Raw genomic sequence first — 20,573 nt, forward strand, 5'->3', positions numbered from 1 at the left:
CAGCTGTCTTTAAGCTGAAGAGGCTAGAGCTGTGAAAGCTGGCTATTTACTGCTTGGAAATGGGTTAGAATTCTTGAGTGTTTCCCTGTTGCGGGCTCAGATTGATCCTGGGTCCGTAGTACTAGGGAGAAAATGGGAGTCTTTCTCTAACAGGCATTCACCCTCTTCTGTAATCTGGTGTCAGCCAAGTGGACCTGAAGCTGTTTTCCCAACAGGACCCGATTCTCCTTTCCTGGTGGGGTTCCTCCTCACTCCTTTCCACCTTTTCCCATTCATCTTCCCTCCAAGATCTATTTTATCTAAGTAAATTGTGTGCCACACACAGGACTCGAATATACAACCCTGTGATAGTCACATGACTGAGCCAGCCAGGCGCCCCTCCAAGATCCATTTTAAATACTGTCCTTTCCAGAAACTTGCCCAATTCCCATCAGCAGGTTTCCCCGACTCCATCTGTTCCCCTGCTTACACCATCAACCCTTTCTGTTTTATCTCACTTAAGCATCCCTCCATCTTCTTGCAGGGTTGCATCCTGTCCTTGTGTGCCATCTGGCCTGGCATATGATGTAGGTGCTCCAGGTGGATCTGCTGGATCACGGACCAGAGGCTGGTAGGCACTTGACACATTTTCTGGGATGGTCTCTGATTAATGCTTAGTGTGCAAGTAAACCTTACATTAAGATACTGGCTATTTTTGAGACAATGTAAAATAGTAGAAAGAACAAATAGTTGTTTGAATTAAGCTACTCGAAGATCTTTAGTCCTTAGTAGACTTATCATAGTGTGAAGCTCTAGGACAAAGACAAGGCTTGCCCAATGATGCCAAAGCCATTAGCAGCAGCCTGATTTTTCAGTTTATAGCCAACGGATATTCAATTGGAGACCAGTAACCTCTTCATTCTTTAGCTACCTAGCACAATACCGGACTCATTGTTGTAATCCCTTAGGCTTCCAGGTTTTATTCCCACACATTTTCCTTTCTTACAACCTCATACCCCCATTGACTTCTTGGTTGGCAGGTAGCAAAACCAAAGTGTAACAGGATAGGAACATATTGTTGCCGTAGCACCAAGTGCTGCTTTTTCAAGAAGTTACTTCTGATTTAGACAGATACATGATCCCTCTGAGGTGCTCATTCTCACCCCTGTAAAATGAGGGGTGATTAGAAGACCAGGAGGTCATCCATAGGGAACCATGTTAGAAGATCGTCCTATATAAACCAGTTAACAGCTCATTTGTATCAAGTCAAATTAGTGAAATTGACACTTAGCTGGTCCTTGGGTTTTTCCCTGAGATTTGGATAAATTTATCTAAATCTATTTGTGAATTCACTTTACGTGATAGTTTAGGAAGACTGCAAGCTAGTGCTTTTGCTTTTTCCTCTGAATCCCATGTATCAGGCACTTACTCAAACTGACGCATTCTAAGACAAAGATGTGATAGCAAAGAAGTAAAACAAGGTCAGATGTCTGTCTCACACAGTTTATTTAACAATAGGTAATAAGAAATCAAATTTAACAGTCTATACAGTGATCCAAAGTTCATATTTATAAGTAATCAACTTTAATTGCATGATTTACAACAGTTGAGGGTTTTTGCTTTCTATTTTCAAGTTTTACAGAAAGTGTGTGTGTGTGTGTGTGTGTGTATGGGGTGGGGGCAGGGTAAGGAGGAAGAAAGCAAGCAAAGAAGAAACCCCAGGGACATTTTGTATGTTAAAATCATCCCACTGGAATCGTTTCTTACCCTCTTTTTAATTTTTTCCTTTGTTAGATGTAAAAATAACGAAAAAAATTCTTTCAAGAAACAGAACCACAATATATAATACATCAATTTGGCAGCTGCCCCTGTATATTTTGAAAAAGTCGTTTTTCTCTCTACATGTACAAATTATTTTAATACTTGAAGTTTTTACGCTCAGACTTACGGAATAGAAAATTTTCTGGAGCACAAAAGTTGACTTGAGGGGAGGAAAGGGGATTTTTTTTTTTTTTTTTTTACATTTTTAAAAGAATGAACATCTTTGCACCCAGAGAAAAAAAATTGGTATTTTAATATATATTTATATATATTTATATATATATAGAATGTAATTTTAAAGTAACATTAACCCCTTTTGTCCTCTGGTTTTAGAAATGTTCTAACTCTTCCATAAAGTGAGGAAAATAGGGAAAAATGTCAACCATCTGCACCAGTAAATAATAACTATTAATATTACATATTTTCATTAATTTAAAAAAAATAATAAAACCTATTGGAGGTGCAAGGCAGGAGCACGTGGGTGGCTTCACAGACCTCAGCCTCCTCCCAGTGCACACTTGAACCACACACACAAGGGGAAAAAAGGCCGGTGGTAACCAGCCATAACAAAAATATATTCTTTGTATTCTATCATCCCTCAGGTTCATCTGGCGTGTTTGCTTTAAACCACAAACAGCTACTGCACAGTTCTTGTGTGTTCCACGGAAAATTGTCTTTTAGGCTAAGAAAGATTCAAAAAAATTGTTTTCAGTACAAAAAGTCTTGTTAAGAGAAAATAATTTTTTTGCTCCCAAAATACTACAAGGTGTCTCTAGTGTATGTCTAGTGTACTCTGTGAGAGGTTTGAATTCAAGTCTGAGTTATCGGTGCTGAGTCCCAGGTCCGTGGCGCTTGCACCATGGAGGTTTGCCATGCCTGGATTGCTAGCGAGCTGAGACAGCATTGAACTCTGGTCCGGGCTGGCAAAATGCCCTTGTTCCATGGGGTTGGCCTGGGCAGCTACCAGTCCAGGGTGTGGAGAACTGGTCTGTGGGGAAACGTGGTGTGGAGAAGGCTGAGGCTGCATCCTTGGGGAAGGGCTGGAGTGGGGGGGCTGGGACTGCGGCCGCGGAGAAGGGACGGGCTGGGGAGAACGCACTTGATTGGAGAGAGAAGAAGGGATCTGCTGGCCTTGGAGGTGTGGGGACTGAGCCTGGCTCGGGAGCATATGCTGCTGGGGGCTCATGGGGTTGGGCTGAGCAGGGGACCCCATCTGTTGCTGGAGGAGTCGTTGCTGATACGCCTGCAGGCTGGCTCCTGCCTCTGCTCCCAAGGCCTGGGGGAGCTGGCCCATCTGCCCCAGGCTCCCTTGCTGCATCTGCTGCATGTGATGCTGCATGCGCGGCTGCGGCTGCGGCTGGGGCGGCGGCGGCGGGTAGCCAACTCCCTGGGGCTGCTGGAACTGGTTATGGTTGGCCATCCCGGGCCCGATTCCGGGCCCCGCTCCCTGCTGCTGCTGCTGCATCATCTGCTGCCGCCTCAAGATGTCTCGGAACTGCGAAGGCATGGCGTTGTGGTTCATGTTCATCTGCTGGGCTTGGGGGCTCATCCCTCCCATGGGCGGCTGGAGCTGCTGCGGCGGCGGCTGGGGGGGCAGGCCGGCCCTCTGGACGCCCGCTGGCATGGGGTTCATGTTCGGCATGGCTGCGTTAGAGTGGACCCCCTGCTGGCCTGGCATGGCAGGCGGCTGCAGCCCCGGCTGGCCCTGGGGCATGCCGGGCTGCCCAGGGAGGGGCTGCGGATTCGAGCTGGCATACTTGGCAGCCCGCTGCTTGATGAACGCAGCCAACAGCTGGGGGTTGGCGTGAAGGATACTAAGCACCTGTTGCTGCTGTAGGGGGGAGCTGGGAGACCTGAGAGTCCGCAAAAGGTTTTGTAAGGCTTGTTGAGACACAGTGCCTGGTTTGAGAGGGCTCACGCCTACCTGGCCCAGTCCTGGCTGCGGAGCTATATTCAAGGGCTGACCATGCTGGGCCACTGACATCATGGCTGGCCTCTGCATCCCAGGCTGTAGCTGCTGGGGCTGAGGCAATCCTCCTTGGACCCACTGTGGCTGTTGCTGCATCCCTGTGGGCCCCATCCCTGGCTCCAAGTGCCCACTGGGACCTCTGGCCATAGGGGGTGGGTTCATACTCATGGGGGCCATCGGAGTCATCTGGGGCATCTGGTGCTGGATCGGCCTTTGAAAAATTTGCACGTGGGCCATCTGGCGCTGCGTCTCAGCTGCCCTCTGAATCTGCATGGCCATTTCCACCGCGGCAGGCGGGGGCCCCGGCAGGGGTGGCTGAGCAGTCTGAGGGGGGGTGGGAGGCGTCACCTGGCCCGCCGCCTTGCCCTGGGAGACAGGGCCAGCAGCCTGAGTCCTGGGCAAGTAGGGCGGCATGCTGTTGGGAGGGGTGGGCTGAGGCTGAGCGGCAGGCGGGGGCTGGGGCGTCTGCGGCGTGGCTGGCTGCTGGCCCGTCGGCGTGGTGGGGGTGGCAGGAGTCGGGGAGGGCAGGCCCTGCTGCTGCCCCACCACACCGGTCCGCTGCATGCTGGCCATCCTCCTGCGGAGCATCTGGGCCTGCTGGAGCCGGTGCTGCAGCTGCTGCTGCCGGAGCTTCTGCTTGATGTTGAGGCAGAAGGGCACCGGGCACTTGTTCTCCTGGCAGTGCTTGGCGTGGTAGCAGCAGAGGGCGATGAGCTGCTTACAGATGGGGCAGCCGCCGTTGGTCTTGCGCTTGCAGCCCTTGGTGTGCTGCACCACCCGCTTCATCTTCTGGCAGGACGGCAGCGAGCAGTTGGCGTTGCGGCACTGGCAGGCGTGCACCAGGGACTGGATGCAGCGCTGGATGCTCAGGCGCCGCGAGTCTCCCGGGCTCTGGGTGGCCGCAGCCTGCTGGCTGTTGCTCTCGTCATCTAAGCCGAGGCCTAGTTTCTCCATCTTGTGGTCGTGGTTTTTAGTGTTGTAGCAGGTGATGCACAAATCATAATCCTGGGGGAAGACAGGTGCAGTCAACTCTCCCAGACTTAATACGTATTCTGCTACAGCCCCGAAGCCCCCTCTTAGAGCAAGATCCTGCAGCTCCACCACTAAATTGGTAAGGCCAGGCCCCTCCCACTCTGCACGCCGCCTCCCCACGGACACCGAGCACAGGCCCGAGTCACCGCTGTTCCTGCTGCCTCTCGGGAACCCCGGACACCCCCGCCCCCAGCCCCTGGGGCCTACCTCGCAGACAGTGCAGTGCCAGCGTGTCTCCACATGGTGCTTGCACTCGTTGCAGGTGTAGACGAAGCGGTCCTGGCTCTGGGTGTGCAGCTCCACCAGCATGCACATGGTGGACCACTGGGCTCTTCGAAGTGAAGAGAACTCCAGGTGCTTGTCCCTTGCGAGGGTTAGGAAGGCGTCCCGCCCATCCATCAGATCGCAGGGGATGAGGGGGTCAGGATCGACGATGGGAGGCAGGGAGTTGGCGGCAGGGCCAGCGATGAGACGGATCACAAAGAAGACCTACGAAAGAGACCATCTCAGTCTGACTCTGGAATAAGAGCACCGCATGGCACTGGATCGACAGCAGCAAACAAGTGAGTCAAGCTGGATGCTCGAGAGGCTGCTCACAGACCTCGGGTCTCTTCTCTGAGGAGGACTACAACGGGCCTAAAATTGACATCTTATTCTTGTTTAATAATTCCTTCTAAATAAAAAGGGTCTGGGGATGATACAGCATACATACAGTGGACATTTCACCTCAAAGTGGTCTACTCTAAGACCCAATCCACGGTTGACTCCGAATCTAATCACCAGGGAACAAGTCAGACAAATCCAAATTGAGGGACATTCTACAAAACGACTTTGGGCCTTCTCTTTCAATAAAATGCCCGTATTATGAATGAAAAGAAAGCCAGGAACTGAGAAATGGCAACTCAACCTGACACATAATCCTTGACTGGAGCATAAGGACCAGACATTAGACAGTGGCACTGGGGGAAATTTCCTGAGTGCGAAGCCACAGTGTGGTTAAGGAGAGGAGGTCTCTTTTTCTTAGAAGGTGCTTGCTGAACTACAGATAAAGAAGGTGTAGAAAAGGTTAACAACTGGTGAATCTAAGCGAGGGGTACGGCAGGGGGTCCACTATGCAACTTTCTGTAAGTCTGAAATTTGGGGGATGGGAAAGTTTGTGGGGGTGGGAAAGTTAAAAAAAGCAAAACCTTCTTAGCCCTTGCTGCAGAAACAAGAAAAGTCTTATTCATTAAAGTCTGAAATGACACAACCACCCCTAATTCCCACGACCATTAGTGTAAAGGCTACAACAGGAAGCTGGTATTGCATGTCTATTTTACGTTAATTAGTATGTAACTCTAAAGATGAAAAATGCAAAGGTACCTTCAAGAGATGAGGAACCTGTAAGTAACTGCTGTACTGCCCACTACATTCTACCAGTTTCTCAGAGACTGAAAATCTGTGCCAATTGGCAGTAACACTTGTAATATACTTGGGCAGCAATATTTGAATAAAACAAGATTAAGACATCTCTAGAAAAAGAACAGGACAAGAGAGCACACTGAGTAGAGACACCTCCTGAACAGATGCCAAAAGTTAAAAGCATCAAGGGAGGACTGTGATGGGTGTTTGACCTTATAATATTGGGTTTAAGACTGTGGCTCAAAGAAAGCACTCATAAAGCATGGAAGAGCATTTTGAAAACGTGATGCACAGGAAAGCACTGAATCTAACAAGCGGGGAATGCCTCTAACAACTCATTTAAAATAGAGGTAAATAAATAAAACCATCTGGTGACTCCCTTGGAAATCTTTACTATGGCCAACCCTCTAGTAACAATTTTAATGAGTATTTCCGCTGTATGTTACCCTCTAGCTAAGACAATACTCAAGTTTAAGCTAAACTGACAACCTTAGATTCTAATTCCCAACAGGTATCCACTACTTACATCTTCAGACTAAACAAAATCAAAAGACTAGATCCACAATTTAAGTCAAGCCTATTATAATATACTCTAGGGACCTTTCCCAACTATTTTGTTATGCCAGAATCTCGTGACACTAAACACTGCTCGAAATAGCTAATAATAATTAATTGTTGATAATATCAAAATGAGGCACTCACCAGAACTCAGAAACCCTGAGGATTACAAACAGGGTTGGAAAAACTACGCTAATGCTTTTAATGCATGAGACACAATACAACACCACTGAGATTTATAACAGCTACAAATCAAAGAAACCTTATCACTTCCGGTTCTTACCTCCCACTCTAGCTATCCTCTTTTCTTTCTTCTTACCCTCAAATGATTTCTTCCTTCTAAATTTCAAATGGTCAGGTGCTCACATCTTAAATGCCAACCATGGTGGGCAGTGTTTCAGACCTCCTTCTCTGCTTTTTTCCCCACGAGTGGCTACATCTTACCTCTTTGTGTTTCTCCATCGTGGCATACAGTTTCTGCGAGAGGTCATTGGATACATTGGGCATGCCTGGCTTCTTCTTGTTGCCCCTACTCAGGCTGCTCTTGTTTTTGCTGGTTTTCTTATTATTTTTCTTTTTAGCATTTTTGCTATCTCCCTTTGTCACCTGCAGGTTAGCAAAGGGGACAAAAAAATGTTAACATTTTTGTTAAGTGATTTGAATAATACTAATGGTAAAAGGGCTCTTCTTTTCTTTGAAACTGGAGATTCTAATCTTCTGCCTCTACCAACTCTTTTCACAGACCCCATTTTTTTTTACCTGTTACTTACAGTAGACTAATGTAAGTTTACTAAGGTTTTTGCACTAATTTTCTTCCAGTGAAGAATCCCTATACTAAAACTCTTCAATAAGACAATGGCAGCCTTAGCTTTTTGACTAGAAGAGCCCCAGTTTGGACACCACTCAGATCAATCCATCCTATTCCAGATTTGGGGACAGGGCATATGGAGTGGAAGGGTGGGATACTGAACATTCTAGAATTTTATGGGGCTACCGTAAAAAACAACAACTTGAGAAGTCAGTCAATGGATTCAAACTACAAGGCTGGGAGGACTTTACAGGCTACTACTTAAAAGTGACTTTAGTTAGGTCAGACTCAACAGAGACCATGGTAGCTATGCTATGGGGAAAAGCTCCTCAGATGATCCCCCTGCTAAGCCAGATTCTGTATGGAGGACTGGCAAACTCTGGGCCAGGTCTGTTTTCATATGGCTCAGAATGTTCTGTACATTTATAAAGTAGTGTTTAAAAAAAAAAAAAAGGTCCCAAATATTCAATCTGGATCTTTATGGAAAAACACTTTGGCCAGCCCCCTGCTCTACACAGCTAATTTTCTATCAGTTTTCAGGGTTTCCTTCCTTCTGTTTTCCACTGCCAGAAATCCACCGTCGCAGTTAAAAAAGGGGCCTGATGCTAAAAAGGTCAAAAACCACTAAAACAGAACATTAGTGACTTATCTAAGCCAATTATTTCTTGACCAATTTGAAGAGCTCTTTCACACCTGAGAGCTTTAAGACCAAGTCAAAAGCTGAAGCCCGCTCGTGGATTACATGAGAGAATCAAGGCAGAAGCTGGAAAGGAAAACACAAAGCCCTTACATCTGTGCTCTCGTTGCTGGTGTTTTCTTCTCGCTTTCGCTCTTCTTCCTCCTGTTCCAGTTCCTTAATGCTCTCTTCCAGAACATTGGGCCAGAAATCACCCTCAAAGTAAGGCAACTCCTTTGCACTTGTTAATCGATCTTCAGTAGCTTGTTTAAAAATATCCTGTGAAAACACCCGGGAACAAATAGGTATTTGTTTTTCTTTTCTCAATTTTTTTTTTTAAAGCATTTATCATTCAAAGGCAGTCACAGCTCGTGGACACAAGAAACACAAAGGATTAAAACGTCTTCTGAAAGAAAGGCAGCAGAGATTTTATTGATGGCCCAGCCCAGGGAGACATTTAGTCCTAAACAGTGAAAACCCAAGGTCTGAAGTCAGTAGTTCCGGTTCTGTCTTTCCTCTGCCTATGAGAACAGGGAGGTTACCTGCCTTTACAAAGCCGAGTGGGACATCTTCCTGCTAGGACCCATCGCACAGGCAGAGGCCCCATCAATCATGCCGCGGCCTCTCCTACTGCTGCTAACACAATGCAGTGCAATGTGAGGAATGCCTGCCTTGTACCCATCACCCATCCCCTGATGGAGAAATATGTTCAAAACAACCCAAACCACAAATACGGGAAACTGCATGGCTACAGGCTGCTCTGCTGGGAAAACATCCAGTTCTTGCTTTTCTCCCCAGGAGTAAAAACAGATAAGAAACTTATCTGTTCAAGTTCTTATCATGAGACGCCCTCTAATCATGAATGGCTATTAAGAATACGTTTTTCATCACATCTTTAAAACAGAGATTTGTTGATCTAAGACTTTTAAAACTGAGTTTTTCTTGCTTTGAAAAAGGAATAACAAACAGAAGATTTTTGTTAAGATAGTCAAATGGCAGACTACAGAGAAACAGGATCAGTCCTTGCCCCCCACTCCTCCTGACCTTGTAGTCATGGACGATTCGCTCAGACACGGCCTTGTCAAGCATCTTTTTGTACCACTCCTGCAGTCGCTTGGGCTTGGGTATCTTCTGGTCAGGAGGATGGCAATGGAAGATATAGTCGTCTCCCTCACTTGGGGGACAAGCCCAAATATGCCCTGTTGTATATCTAACAACACAGAGAGGGAATATTGAAAAGTTTATCGTCCATTCCGGAAAGAATGCTACAAGGTGGAGTCAGTACAGAAACCAGTGGTTTTTTCCGAAGACGATACTGCGTGTACAATCCAGCATCAGGCCAGAACCAGGCCTAACCCACAGCACTTAGAGTGGGTCCACATGGTGAAGTTCTTGTGAGAGGCTAACCCGGGATCCCCAAATCCCACATTTGCATTTGAAGACCAAACAAAAGCTACAATGCAAAGGAACATGGATGTGGATCCATTCCAACAAGAGAGCTGAACAGAATGCAAAATGTTAAGGGGAAGAATGTGCAAGGTGAGGTGGTGAATATTCTCAAGCACATGTTTACCTTGAGGTAAGGAATCAGACTCATTTGTTTATCTCCAGACCTTAGTTTGTTTTTGGTTCTGAAATCCAGGTATCAAAAGATCACCTGCAGTTTCAGGTTCTGGCCCTAAATGAGTAACCACCTTCCAATCAAACTGTACCTAACAGCTCAACTAAACAAAATAAAACTAATCTGGAAGGAATATGCCTAGGGTCAAAATATCCATTTCTGCCCAATTGGCAACACTTGAGAAAAGGAAGCAAAAAAAGTCACCTATCTCCATGTTTTAACCTATGTCTCACCACAATACCACGGTGGTAATTAGTTTAAAACCGAATTAGTTTAAGCTAATTGTTTTTAAAGATAACATTTATCAATATGCTTACCCTAGTTTCTTGACGTATTCTAAATATCCAATTAGAATTTCATGATAGACTGCAGTCCTCAAGCATTTAGGACGGAAGAAATGAACACTGTCAAGGTATGATATGTAAACTCTCCTGTATCAAATAGGGAGAAAGAAACTAAGTCAAGTCACATAAGGAGTTCTTGCTGATGTGGCTAAAAACACAATCTCTCTCTTCTGTGCTTTTTTCACCTCATTTACAGTGCACATCACACAATCACAGTTGGATAAATCACAAGACTGTGCACCCTTTAGGGGAGTTTCGTGAGCCTATGGCTCTTATTATAGTCTCTATTATAGTCTCAGTACCCTGTAGTGCCTGAAGCATAGTGTATTAGTATTTATGGATCCAAATGTATTCTGGCAGCATTCTTATTCTGGCCTTTATACTAATTTTGGAAACAAATTCTAAACCATATCCTAACTTTATTTGTGTGACATTCTTTCACATACTTCTCAGGCAGGGCACTTACACAATCTAGATTTAAGCCCATTTTCTGAAAAATAGTCTGCTTCCCACTTCCAATTTCAGGCTGCTGTTCATATCCCCTCCCTTATTTCTATGACTGCAGAATAGCAGTATTGAGCAGTGAGAATTTGCATTTCCATTTCCAAACCAAGCACATCAAATAGTTTCTTGCCCATGATGCTTTTTGCCTATTAAACTTCAAACTCCCACTCAAATTGGAAGATAGCTGTGTTAAGTCCTACCTCTGGTTGGGTGGAGGGCAGTCAGAGCCATACTCTTGAACATGCATGCCAAAGAAGCACAAGTCAACACCGTCTATCTCTTCAAAGGCAAAGAGGGCTTTGGTTCGGTATGGAAAGGATTCTGCCATCTCTCCACTATCTACAAACCTACACAATTCAGATTGGAGAGAAAAACGACAACATCTCATTCAGATCAGAATTATCAGCAGTAGCTGTATTAAGCACAAGAGAAGAAAAAGGAAAATTACTGGATACCTTGCTTTCATGCCTGGTTTCACTTCCACAGTTTTGTCAGAAGCATGAACTACCCGAACAGTGACCTCTCCTGACTCAGGGTGATTCTGTCGCCTAAGAAAGTCATTCACACGATTCTCCAGAAAGGTACCAAGCCTGGTGGATGGCAACCCTAGAAACAAAGAAGTGAGAAGTTCGGCAATAACCAAGGCGCAGATTTATTATTGTTAAAAGTTTGACACTTCAGTATCAAATATAATTTCTGCTTTTTCCGTACAAATAGGATAACTTGATTTTGTTAAAGCAATGTGGTCAATACTTGAAAACAATCTTTTAAAAAAAAACATGGACTACTTCATGAACTTGTGTGCCATCCTTGCCTAGGGGCTATGCAAATCTCCGTATCATTCCAATTTCAGTCTATGTGCAGTTGAAGCAGACATGATAGTCAATTTAAAGGGTCTTCCACCCAGCTTTTTTTTTTATTTATTAGAAAGAACGCATAAGCGGGGGGTGGGGAGAGGGAGATGCAGACTCCCCACTGAGCAGGAAGCCCTATGCAGGATTTGATCCTGGGACCCTGGGATCATGACCTGAGCCAAAGGCAGCTGCTTAACCAACTGAGCCACCCAGGCACCCCTCCACCCAACTTTTTATTTGGAAAATTTTCCAATTTCAGAAGTTAAAAAATAGAACATCCACATGCACTTTGCCTCAACTACAGTAATATTTAAAAAAATGACAATGGTTGGGTATTATGAGAAACCTTACGAGAAAAAAAGCAATCTGTAGGTCAATAAAAAACTGCAAAGGCATCCACAAAATTAAACCAAATACCAAATAATGTGATAATCTCAACTGTATGGTACAATCTTTGACTACAATTCCCCCCAACCCCCAAGGCGAGATAGGTCTGAAAGAAGCCTTGCTAATGGTATGGACCAAACTGAGATAATCACACATGGGACGGCAATTCTGGATAGTATTTCTACATGTGGCCCCCAAAATGAAGAATTATAGGGAAAAAAAACCCCCACATATCTTGCACATTTCAAATCCTGATCCTTTAAGTAATCTCTATACCCAACATGGGGCTTGAACTCACAACCCAGAGATCAAGAGTCACAGGCTCTTCAGACTGAACCAGCCACCTAGCCCCTTGGATGGGTTTATTTTAACTATGCTTCACTGAAGTATGGCCAGGATTTACTTGTAAGAATAAAACTTACTTTTAGCAGAAAACTTATTTTCTTTCCTGGTTCGTGCAGATTTCTTTAAGCAGCCATCACAGACAAATCTAAAATGTAAACCAAGACTTTGCTTACACAGCTTACATAAACATTTAAAGTTAACAATATTCTAGTAACACAATCTACCATATATATGTACCAAGTTAAAATTCAAAAGACAACCTGGGAGAAATATTTCTAAATATATAACGACTTAAAATAAGCAATATACAAAAAGCATCTGGAAATCATTAAAGGAAAAAAAAAAAAAAAGAAAAAAAGCCTAACTGAAAAACAGTCAAAAAACCATGAGGGAATGTGAAGGGCATATAAACTGGTTGACATGTGAAAAGATGATGGACTAGAGATTAAAACAGGAATTTCAGTTTTTGGCCAAAGTCTATATTCCTACTGGTAGGAATATAAATCAGTATGCTTTGAGTAGTACCAATAGATTTAAAAGGTACATTCTCTTTGTCCCAATTACATAAGGATGTGTGTAAGTAGAATTTCTTACAAAAACTTGAGACCACATTAAGTATCAAGTGACTGATTTCAAGTTCCAAGAATCACTGCAAGTCTTTTAACTGTTCTTCTTACCCAACTCTTTAATTAAGGAGAGCACTAAAAAGGCATATCTAAAGATCAACCATATATACATCAAATGAGTGTGATTTTTCCCTGCATGTTAGTTTCTAGAAATGTGTTAATTAGCTACCTCTTTCCCGTGACCCCCAAACCAGTATCAACAATCAAAGTAAAGAGCAGAGGACAGTGCAGAGATCCTATCTTTTTTAAGTTTGTATTTATTTATTCATTTAAGTAATCTCTACCCACAACGTGGGGCTCGAACTCATGACCCTGAGATCAAGAGTCACATGCTCTTCCAACTGATCAGCCAGGCATCCTGAGATACCATCTTAATGAATCACTTCATTTACAGACACCCCCAACCTTGGAACAGAACTAGGATCAACTCCATTCTTGGAGAGTGAAAAGAAACCCACAGTAGTAGACAAGTGTCACAATGGACAAAAATCCACTTACTGTTGTCAAAGTCTTTGATGATGTGCAACTTATGTAAATATGTGGAGAATATTCAGAAAAAGAACACGGGGCCCAAGAACAGCTTGCTTACTGAAGTCTGTTTGTAGTCATTTCTATGAAACTCTTTCACTGGACAGTAGACATGTAACTTACTGTCCAGCCCCTCAAAACATCAAATCCTAACCCATTTCACCATTTAGTAAACCATTCACAGCATGACATTTTCTCAGAGGTAAGAACAGAGCTGCCCCATGGACACCCTCTGTATCTTCTAATTTTCCTACTGTAGCCAAGTATAAGTAGCACTCAAAATCTGGCAAATTTAATTCCTTCTAACAACTCCTTGCTAGTTCCCAGGTGCTAGAGATTTCTTATCTCTACTGATAAACCTTTCAAAAAATATATATATTTTTAAAGATTTTATATATTTATTTGACAGACACAGCATGAGAGGGAACTCAAGCAGGGGGAGTGGGAGAGGGAGAGGAAGCAGCAGGCTTCCTGCTGAGCAGGGAGCCCGATGAGGGGCTCAATTCCAGGACCCTAGGATCATGACCTGAGCCGAAGGCAGATGTTTAACTGACTGAGCCACCCAGGCGCCCCCCAAAATATTTACTTTTGATGTGTAATGATTATAAAAGAATTTTATTTATTTATTTATTTTTATAAGATTTTACTTATTTGACAGAGAGAGAGAGAGAGAGACAGCAAGAGAGGGAACACAAGCAGGGGGAGTGGGAGAGGGAGAAGGAGGCTTCCCACTGAGCAGGGAAGCGTGATGCAGCGCTCGATCCCAGTACCCTGGGATCATGACCTGAGCCAAAGGCAGATGCTTAACTACTGAGGCACCCAGGTGCCCCAACAAAATAATTTTAAAAACCAGCAGAATAAAATATTTGTATATGGATTAAAACAAGGCATGCAAATTAACAGAAAGATCTGTATTTTGGGATTCTAGCTTAATGTTTTAAAAGTGAATTTTAGGGGCGCCTGGGTGGCTCAGATGGTTGAGCGTCTGCCTTCGGCTCTGGTCATGATCCCGGGGTCCTGGGATCGAGTCCCGCATCGGGCTCCCTGCTCCTTGGGAGCCTGCTTCTCCCTCTGCCTCTCTCTCTCTGTCTCTCATGAATAAATAAATAAACTCTTTAAAAAAAAAAAATAAATAAATAAAAGTGAATTTTAGAAATTTTAAAAAAGATTTTATTTGACACACAGAGAGAGAAAGAATGTGAGCGCATATAAGCAGGGGGAGTGGCAGAGGGAGGAGGAGAAGACCCCCAATAAAAAGGGAGCCTGACATGGGGCTCGATCCCAGGACCCCAGGATCATGACCTGAGCCGAAGACAGATGCTTAACAGACTGAGCCACCCAGGTGCCCCTAAAAGTGAATTTTAGTTATCTCTCTCAATTCAAAACTAATTTTAGAGACAGTAACTTTGAAAATATGATACAATCATTGCAAAGACAAAAACTTGCTATAATTCACAAAGAAAAAGTCTAGAAAAAATAGTAATGTCTCACCCAGATGGCCAGATGATTTCATGATGAAGGACACAGATCTGATGCATCTTTCTTCCACACTCTGTACATTCAACAAACCTGGAATGAAAAGTCAAAAAGTCAAGATTAGAACCAAAACTTTAACCAAATCAAAACTTTCCAACATTTCCCCTGATTCCGGACAATTTAAGACAGCCAAGATCACATCCAAAGAATTGAATTGTTTTTAAAAAGCTCTTCAGTATTACAGGCAGAGGAAAATTCAAAAGCAATTAAGTCACTGAATGTTACAATTTTATTTTTATTTGAGAGTGCACGACACAGAACTTAAGCAGACTCCCTGCTGAGTGTGGAGCCCAATCACATGACCCCAAGATGATGACCTGAGCTGAAACCAAGAGTCAGACGCTTAACCAACTGCATCGCCCAGGCACATCAAAAATTTTATTTTTAAAAGATTTTTTTTTTTTAAAGATTTTATTTATTTATTCGAGAGAGAGAGAATGAGAGAGAGCATGAGAGGGAGGCGGGTCAGAGGGAGAAGCAGACTCCCTGCCGAGCAGGGAGCCCGATGCGGGATTCGATCCTGGGACTCCAGGATCATGACCTGAGCCGAAGGCAGTCGCTTAACCAACTGAGCCACCCAGGCGCCCCTATTTTTAAAAGATTTTAAGTAATTTCTACACCTAACATGGGGCTCAAACTTACAACCCTGAGATCAAGAGTCACATGTTCTACCTACTGAGACAGCCAGGTGCCCCTGGATGTGACAATTTTAAATGTGACTGCGGGTAGGCAGTGAAAAGTGAAAGATCACTTCCAAAGCAGTCTGATGCCATCTGGATGCCTGGGTGGCTCAGTTAAGTGTCTGCCTTCGGCTCAGGTCATGATCCCAGGTCCTGGGATCGAGTCCCACATCGGGCTCCTTGCTCATTGGGGAGGCTGCTTCTCCCTCAGCCTGCCACTCCCCTTGCTTGTGTGCGCGCTCTCTCTCTCTCTCTCTCTCTCTCTCTGACAAGTAAATAAAATCTATAACCAAGTCTAATGCCATCCTACCCATTCTAGGAGTGCCCAGAGTACTAGCACGGTTCAGTACTCTCTGAGTGGCCTCACTACAAAGTAGGGGAGTATGAAGATGTTTGAAAATGCACAGGACAGGGTGCCTGGGTGGCTAGGATGGTTAAGCATCTGCCTTCAGCTCAGGTCGTGATCCCAGGGTCTTGGGATCGAGCCCCACGTCCGGCTCCCGGTTCAGTGGGGAGCCTGCTTCTCCCTCTGCTTCTCCCCCTGCTCATGCTCTCTCTCTCTATCTCTGTGTCTTGAATGAATAAATAAAAGAAAATGCACAGGACAGGGATGCCTGGGTGGCTCAGTCGGTTAAGCATCTGCCTTTGGCTCAGGTCATGATCCCAGAGTCCTGGGATCAAGTCCCGCACCGGGCTCCTTGCTCAGCGAGGAGCCTGCTTCTCCCTCTGCCTGCCACTCCCCCTGCTTGTGTTTTCTCGCTCTATAATAAGTAAAATCTTAAAAAAAAAAAAAAGAAAGAAAGAAAGAAAGAAAATGCACAGGACAACAGGAACGGAACACATGACACTCAGCAGAAGTAGGCTGGAGCTTCACTTCGGCCCAAACTATTTGGGGGATTTAGTGAAACGTAAATGAATATTAACTGTAACGCAGACTTCCAAATTTCTACCATGCATGTTGCACATATGTTGTGTAGATTTATCCTCAGATCGCACTGGCTATGCAAACAAAGAGAATGAAAGGAAGAGGGAATATCAAAGTATATGGACTATTCAAGCAGAACTACTTACAGTTCAGGATCCAGTGTGTCATTTTTTCTCTTGGAAAATTGTTCTTTATTTATTGTACTAAGGAGAAAAGAGGGACACAATGAGAAAATGCAATATGGAAAGATGAGCAATCTGACTACTATTCTAACCAAAGGAACAAATCTTGTAAAAGTGGATTATTTAAATCTTCTAAGAAGATACTGAAGATACATTAAACAGGTACATTCTGGGCTCCCAAAAAATGTACATTTACATAAAGGAATGCCTACATTTTTGGAAAGGACTTTATAATAAATCTATTTCCTCTTAGCGGAAATGGAGAACCCAGGAACTTACAAAATCTTGTCTACTACTCTTAGTATTAGGTTTTTATACCTTTTTTCTTTTTTAAAGATTTTATTTTTAAGTAATCTCTACACCCAATGTGGGGCTTGAACTCACCACCCCGAGGGTCAAATCTCTTGACTGAGACAGCCAGGTGCCCCCAGTATTTACACCTTTTAATATTTTAATGTTAGTGAGCTATGAGAAATGGATGGATGTAAGGAGCTAAACCCCTATTTAAAATTAATATTCACTTCTCAGGGCAGTCTAGTCAAACATTTTATATTATTAAAAAAATCTCAATATTAAAAATACATATTTCACGTTACTTATCGTTACCCAGAAAAGTAATTTTAAAGGGTAAAAATTCTTTATAATATTCACTTTAAAACTTTCACATGGCCTATCCCCAAATCTAGCACACCACATTGCTCACAGCCTTACAGAAGCTAACGTCTTAACCTTCTCTACCTAGAATAAACTTCAGGAGGCCCAACTTTGATTACTGTGATTCCTCCTCACAAAAATGAGGACATCTCCACATTTAAACTCTCTCCTACTCGGATTAGCCTAGAGATTATTCTCTAAATGGCCAAAGTCCTTGCTTCTCAAAGACTGTTCTGAAGACCAGAGGCATAGAAGGACCAGGAGCTTATCAGTAATGCAGACTCTCAGGCCCACTATAGACCTATAGAATTGGAAAGGGGTTTCTATGCCCTTTAGTCTAAGAGATTCACTGTCCTATGGTTTAGATATTATGGGAAGCCGCTCAGCCGTACCAATGTTAAGGCTACCTTCCTTTCCTGCCATAGAAGGAACCTAGTTAGAGCTAGTCAGCCTGATTTATTTAGCCAAGGGTCAGAAAATCTCCTTAAGGTTCAAGGGGACCCAGCATCTACTCCCCAGACTAGCACCCAACTCATTATATTATACTGTAGTTCAAGGGTGACTGAAGGAAAAATTAACCAGTTTTTCCTCAGAAGCCCTATTTTTTTTACTAGTAGTGTAACAATTCCACGCTTTTTGGAATGTTCTGAACTGCTTCTGTTTATTATAGGTTAAACCAGGAAAGAAGGAACTGAAGAATATTAAAAGCGCGCCAAATAGTTCTTTCTTCCTAAAACAGTACACACTTGAAACTCAGTGTCTAACTACATCTTAGCGGTCGGCAGAGCTATTAGCCGATTTAGGCTATGTTTGAAAATTTGTCCTGGCATTCACCACACACGGTAAGAGCTTGAGAGACTGCAGAAGCCCAACCAAGTCTCTTTCTTCTTTCTAGGCCACTCTAGTAAGTGCCTAAACCCGTAATGTGAAATGAATGATTCTCAATGATTATAGTGATTTAGGATTGATAACCTACATGAGAAGCTGTAAGGGAGTTATTTGTTCAATTCCCCTTCAACTTAAAAGTTAATAACGAAGTCCCCTTGAACTACAGCCTGTCAATTTTTAGGAGAGAAGCTGTTTCCTTACAGAAGTAGTATCTAAAATGAACATCCAGTCCAGTGTTGATGTATTTCCCAGATCAGTGTTGACAAAACTTTCTGCTGTGACAGAAATGTTCTCTGCCAACATGGCAGCCACTACCCAAAGATGTCTACCGAGCATTTGAAATGTGAATTTTTAACTTTATTTCCTTTAATTAATTTGTAAATAGCCAACTGTGGCTAATGGCTACTATACTGGCCGTGTAACCCAAGACCACCTAGCAGCTTAAGGATAATCACTTGACAACAAACCAAGACAGCACTTTCCAAAATAATGCAGTTACTTACGTTTGAGGCTGGGAAGGGTCATCCCCCAAAGAAACGCTCTCCCCTTGGATTTCATTGAAACACTTCTCACAGAAATGATACCTGTCGGCAAGAAGGCCATACTGGGGTGAACTGTTCCGTTCACACAACACAGCCCAAGCCAAGCAACGAAGCCACCAATCACAGCAGGCCAAGGAGGGGGACGGGAGCAGAGAGCAGGTCATCAACGGCGACAAGGACATTCAATGATGCAGATTTATGGGCCCCACAGTTTGGGTTTTTTTTGGTTTGTTTTTTGTTTTTTTGTTTTTTGTTTTTTGCAATCAAAGCCAAGTGCAGACAACGACAAGCATGAGGGAGAAAAAAAAACACAAAACAAACGAAGAAATGAGGGATTGCAGGACAACAAAAAACATAAAAGCAAGACAAGACAACACAAAGCAGAAAGCCAAGGCAAAGCACAGATTAGCATTAAATATCTCAAATGGGATCACAAGTAGCAAATGATTTCAGCAAATAAAACAAAAAAGTTTCACTTACACAGACCTACATTCTTTCATTTTAGTAATTAATGCTACTTGATGCAAATAATCAAAAGGAGGGAGGATAAATATACTGGAGAGAAAAGAATTGCTACTCTATTACTGAAACATAGCAATCAACACACTTCTCTCCATTTCCACAACAAAATAAGTAACAAATAAAAATCCACTATGGATACAGAACCAGGAAGCAATCACCTAAAAACAACCCTGAATTGAAAAAAAAAAACCCACAAAATTTCTTTTTGATCCCAAGGAAGCCACATCAGTTAAAATTTTTTTGTTTTTGTTTTCAATGAAAAAATCTGCACAAGTGCTTAAATACTGATTGTAGCCATCAACTGACATAGCTGAAAAGGCAAAAAGAAAGGCAGTGGTGCGAGCAGGCACATGATTCCATGTTCCTTAGGTACAAAGATTACAAACACTGCACACCGATGTTAAAAATCCAAAAAACGGTATGTCAAGACTGCAGCATGAGCAAAGTTTCATGCAAGCTGTTTTTTTTTTTTTTTAAACGTAAGTGCTTTTAACAACTTGATTCAGTTTACCTAGGTATTAACAGTGAAAAACTGTGGATTCTAATGATTACAACAAAGCATTAGGAGAGTGCACCTAACTTTTTGTAAACAAAACAAAAAGTTTAAGTGACTTTTTCAAAGCTAGAAATGCAACTGTAGCACACAAGTTCAGCAAGAACCACCACCATGGGCTTGGTTTTATTAAAGAATATTAACTGCCCAGCCTTGTTATGACTGTCTCAGAGCCCCAAATAAACATCCTACACAAGTTATATTATAGGCTGATGACTGAAAATAGGAGACAGATCATGCTTAAGATAGATTAATGAATGCCATCTGTGTGATTAAAGCCGTTGTTTGGCCAAGAGAAAATAAGGCAGAGATCCCTAATTTATTAGAACTCTACCATCCACTGGTACAGACCTATTTTTTGGAGATGCTCCTTTTTATTTGCTTAACAGAGGCAAAGGAAAAAACTCTGAAATCCTCTGTTTTCATATGCTCTGAGAAGAACAACTTAGTGATAGGCTGCACACAAAAAGGAAACATTTCCCAAAAGATAACAGCTGGCTAACAAATTTCTGGCTAAAAGTTTTCTGGAGAGTTTTTGGGAAGGAGATAGACTGCAGCAATTTCAGGGACAAGAAAAGACTAATTCGTTTAAAAATTTTCTCAGTTTGCCTCAGGCTACGTGGTAAGCTGTGAAAAGA

At 43.3% G+C, this 20,573-nt stretch overlaps 1 protein-coding gene and 1 non-coding gene across 3 annotated transcripts in view; both read right to left on the minus strand.

Annotated features, from left to right (window-relative positions):
- Positions 1 to 1,468: 1,468 nt before the first annotated feature.
- EP300 (E1A binding protein p300) overlaps positions 1,469 to 20,573 on the minus strand; it is an 84,613-nt gene continuing 65,508 nt past the window's right edge. For both annotated transcript variants that reach the window (XM_064590566.1, XM_045872462.3), the window contains 12 exons: positions 18,822 to 18,902; positions 16,741 to 16,797; positions 14,945 to 15,022; positions 12,377 to 12,444; positions 11,169 to 11,319; positions 10,914 to 11,060; positions 10,183 to 10,296; positions 9,289 to 9,454; positions 8,359 to 8,523; positions 7,205 to 7,366; positions 5,009 to 5,290; positions 1,469 to 4,774 (listed from right to left, as the gene is read on the minus strand). In XM_064590566.1, the coding sequence (XP_064446636.1) occupies positions 2,573 to 4,774; positions 5,009 to 5,290; positions 7,205 to 7,366; positions 8,359 to 8,523; positions 9,289 to 9,454; positions 10,183 to 10,296; positions 10,914 to 11,060; positions 11,169 to 11,319; positions 12,377 to 12,444; positions 14,945 to 15,022; positions 16,741 to 16,797; positions 18,822 to 18,902 (3,673 nt within the window). In that variant the 3' untranslated portion in view covers positions 1,469 to 2,572. The remainder of the gene's footprint in view (positions 4,775 to 5,008; positions 5,291 to 7,204; positions 7,367 to 8,358; positions 8,524 to 9,288; positions 9,455 to 10,182; positions 10,297 to 10,913; positions 11,061 to 11,168; positions 11,320 to 12,376; positions 12,445 to 14,944; positions 15,023 to 16,740; positions 16,798 to 18,821; positions 18,903 to 20,573) is intronic.
- On the minus strand, positions 11,487 to 11,588 carry LOC123845104 (U6 spliceosomal RNA). Its single transcript, XR_006790948.1, has one exon. It is a non-coding gene; the product is annotated as a U6 spliceosomal RNA (small nuclear RNA).

Source organism: Mirounga angustirostris, unplaced genomic scaffold (assembly GCF_029215605.1).
Source record: "Mirounga angustirostris isolate CCGP_5_RB_7025 unplaced genomic scaffold, mMirAng1.0.hap1 SCAF_5, whole genome shotgun sequence".
NCBI classification, from domain to species: domain Eukaryota; kingdom Metazoa; phylum Chordata; class Mammalia; order Carnivora; family Phocidae; genus Mirounga; species Mirounga angustirostris.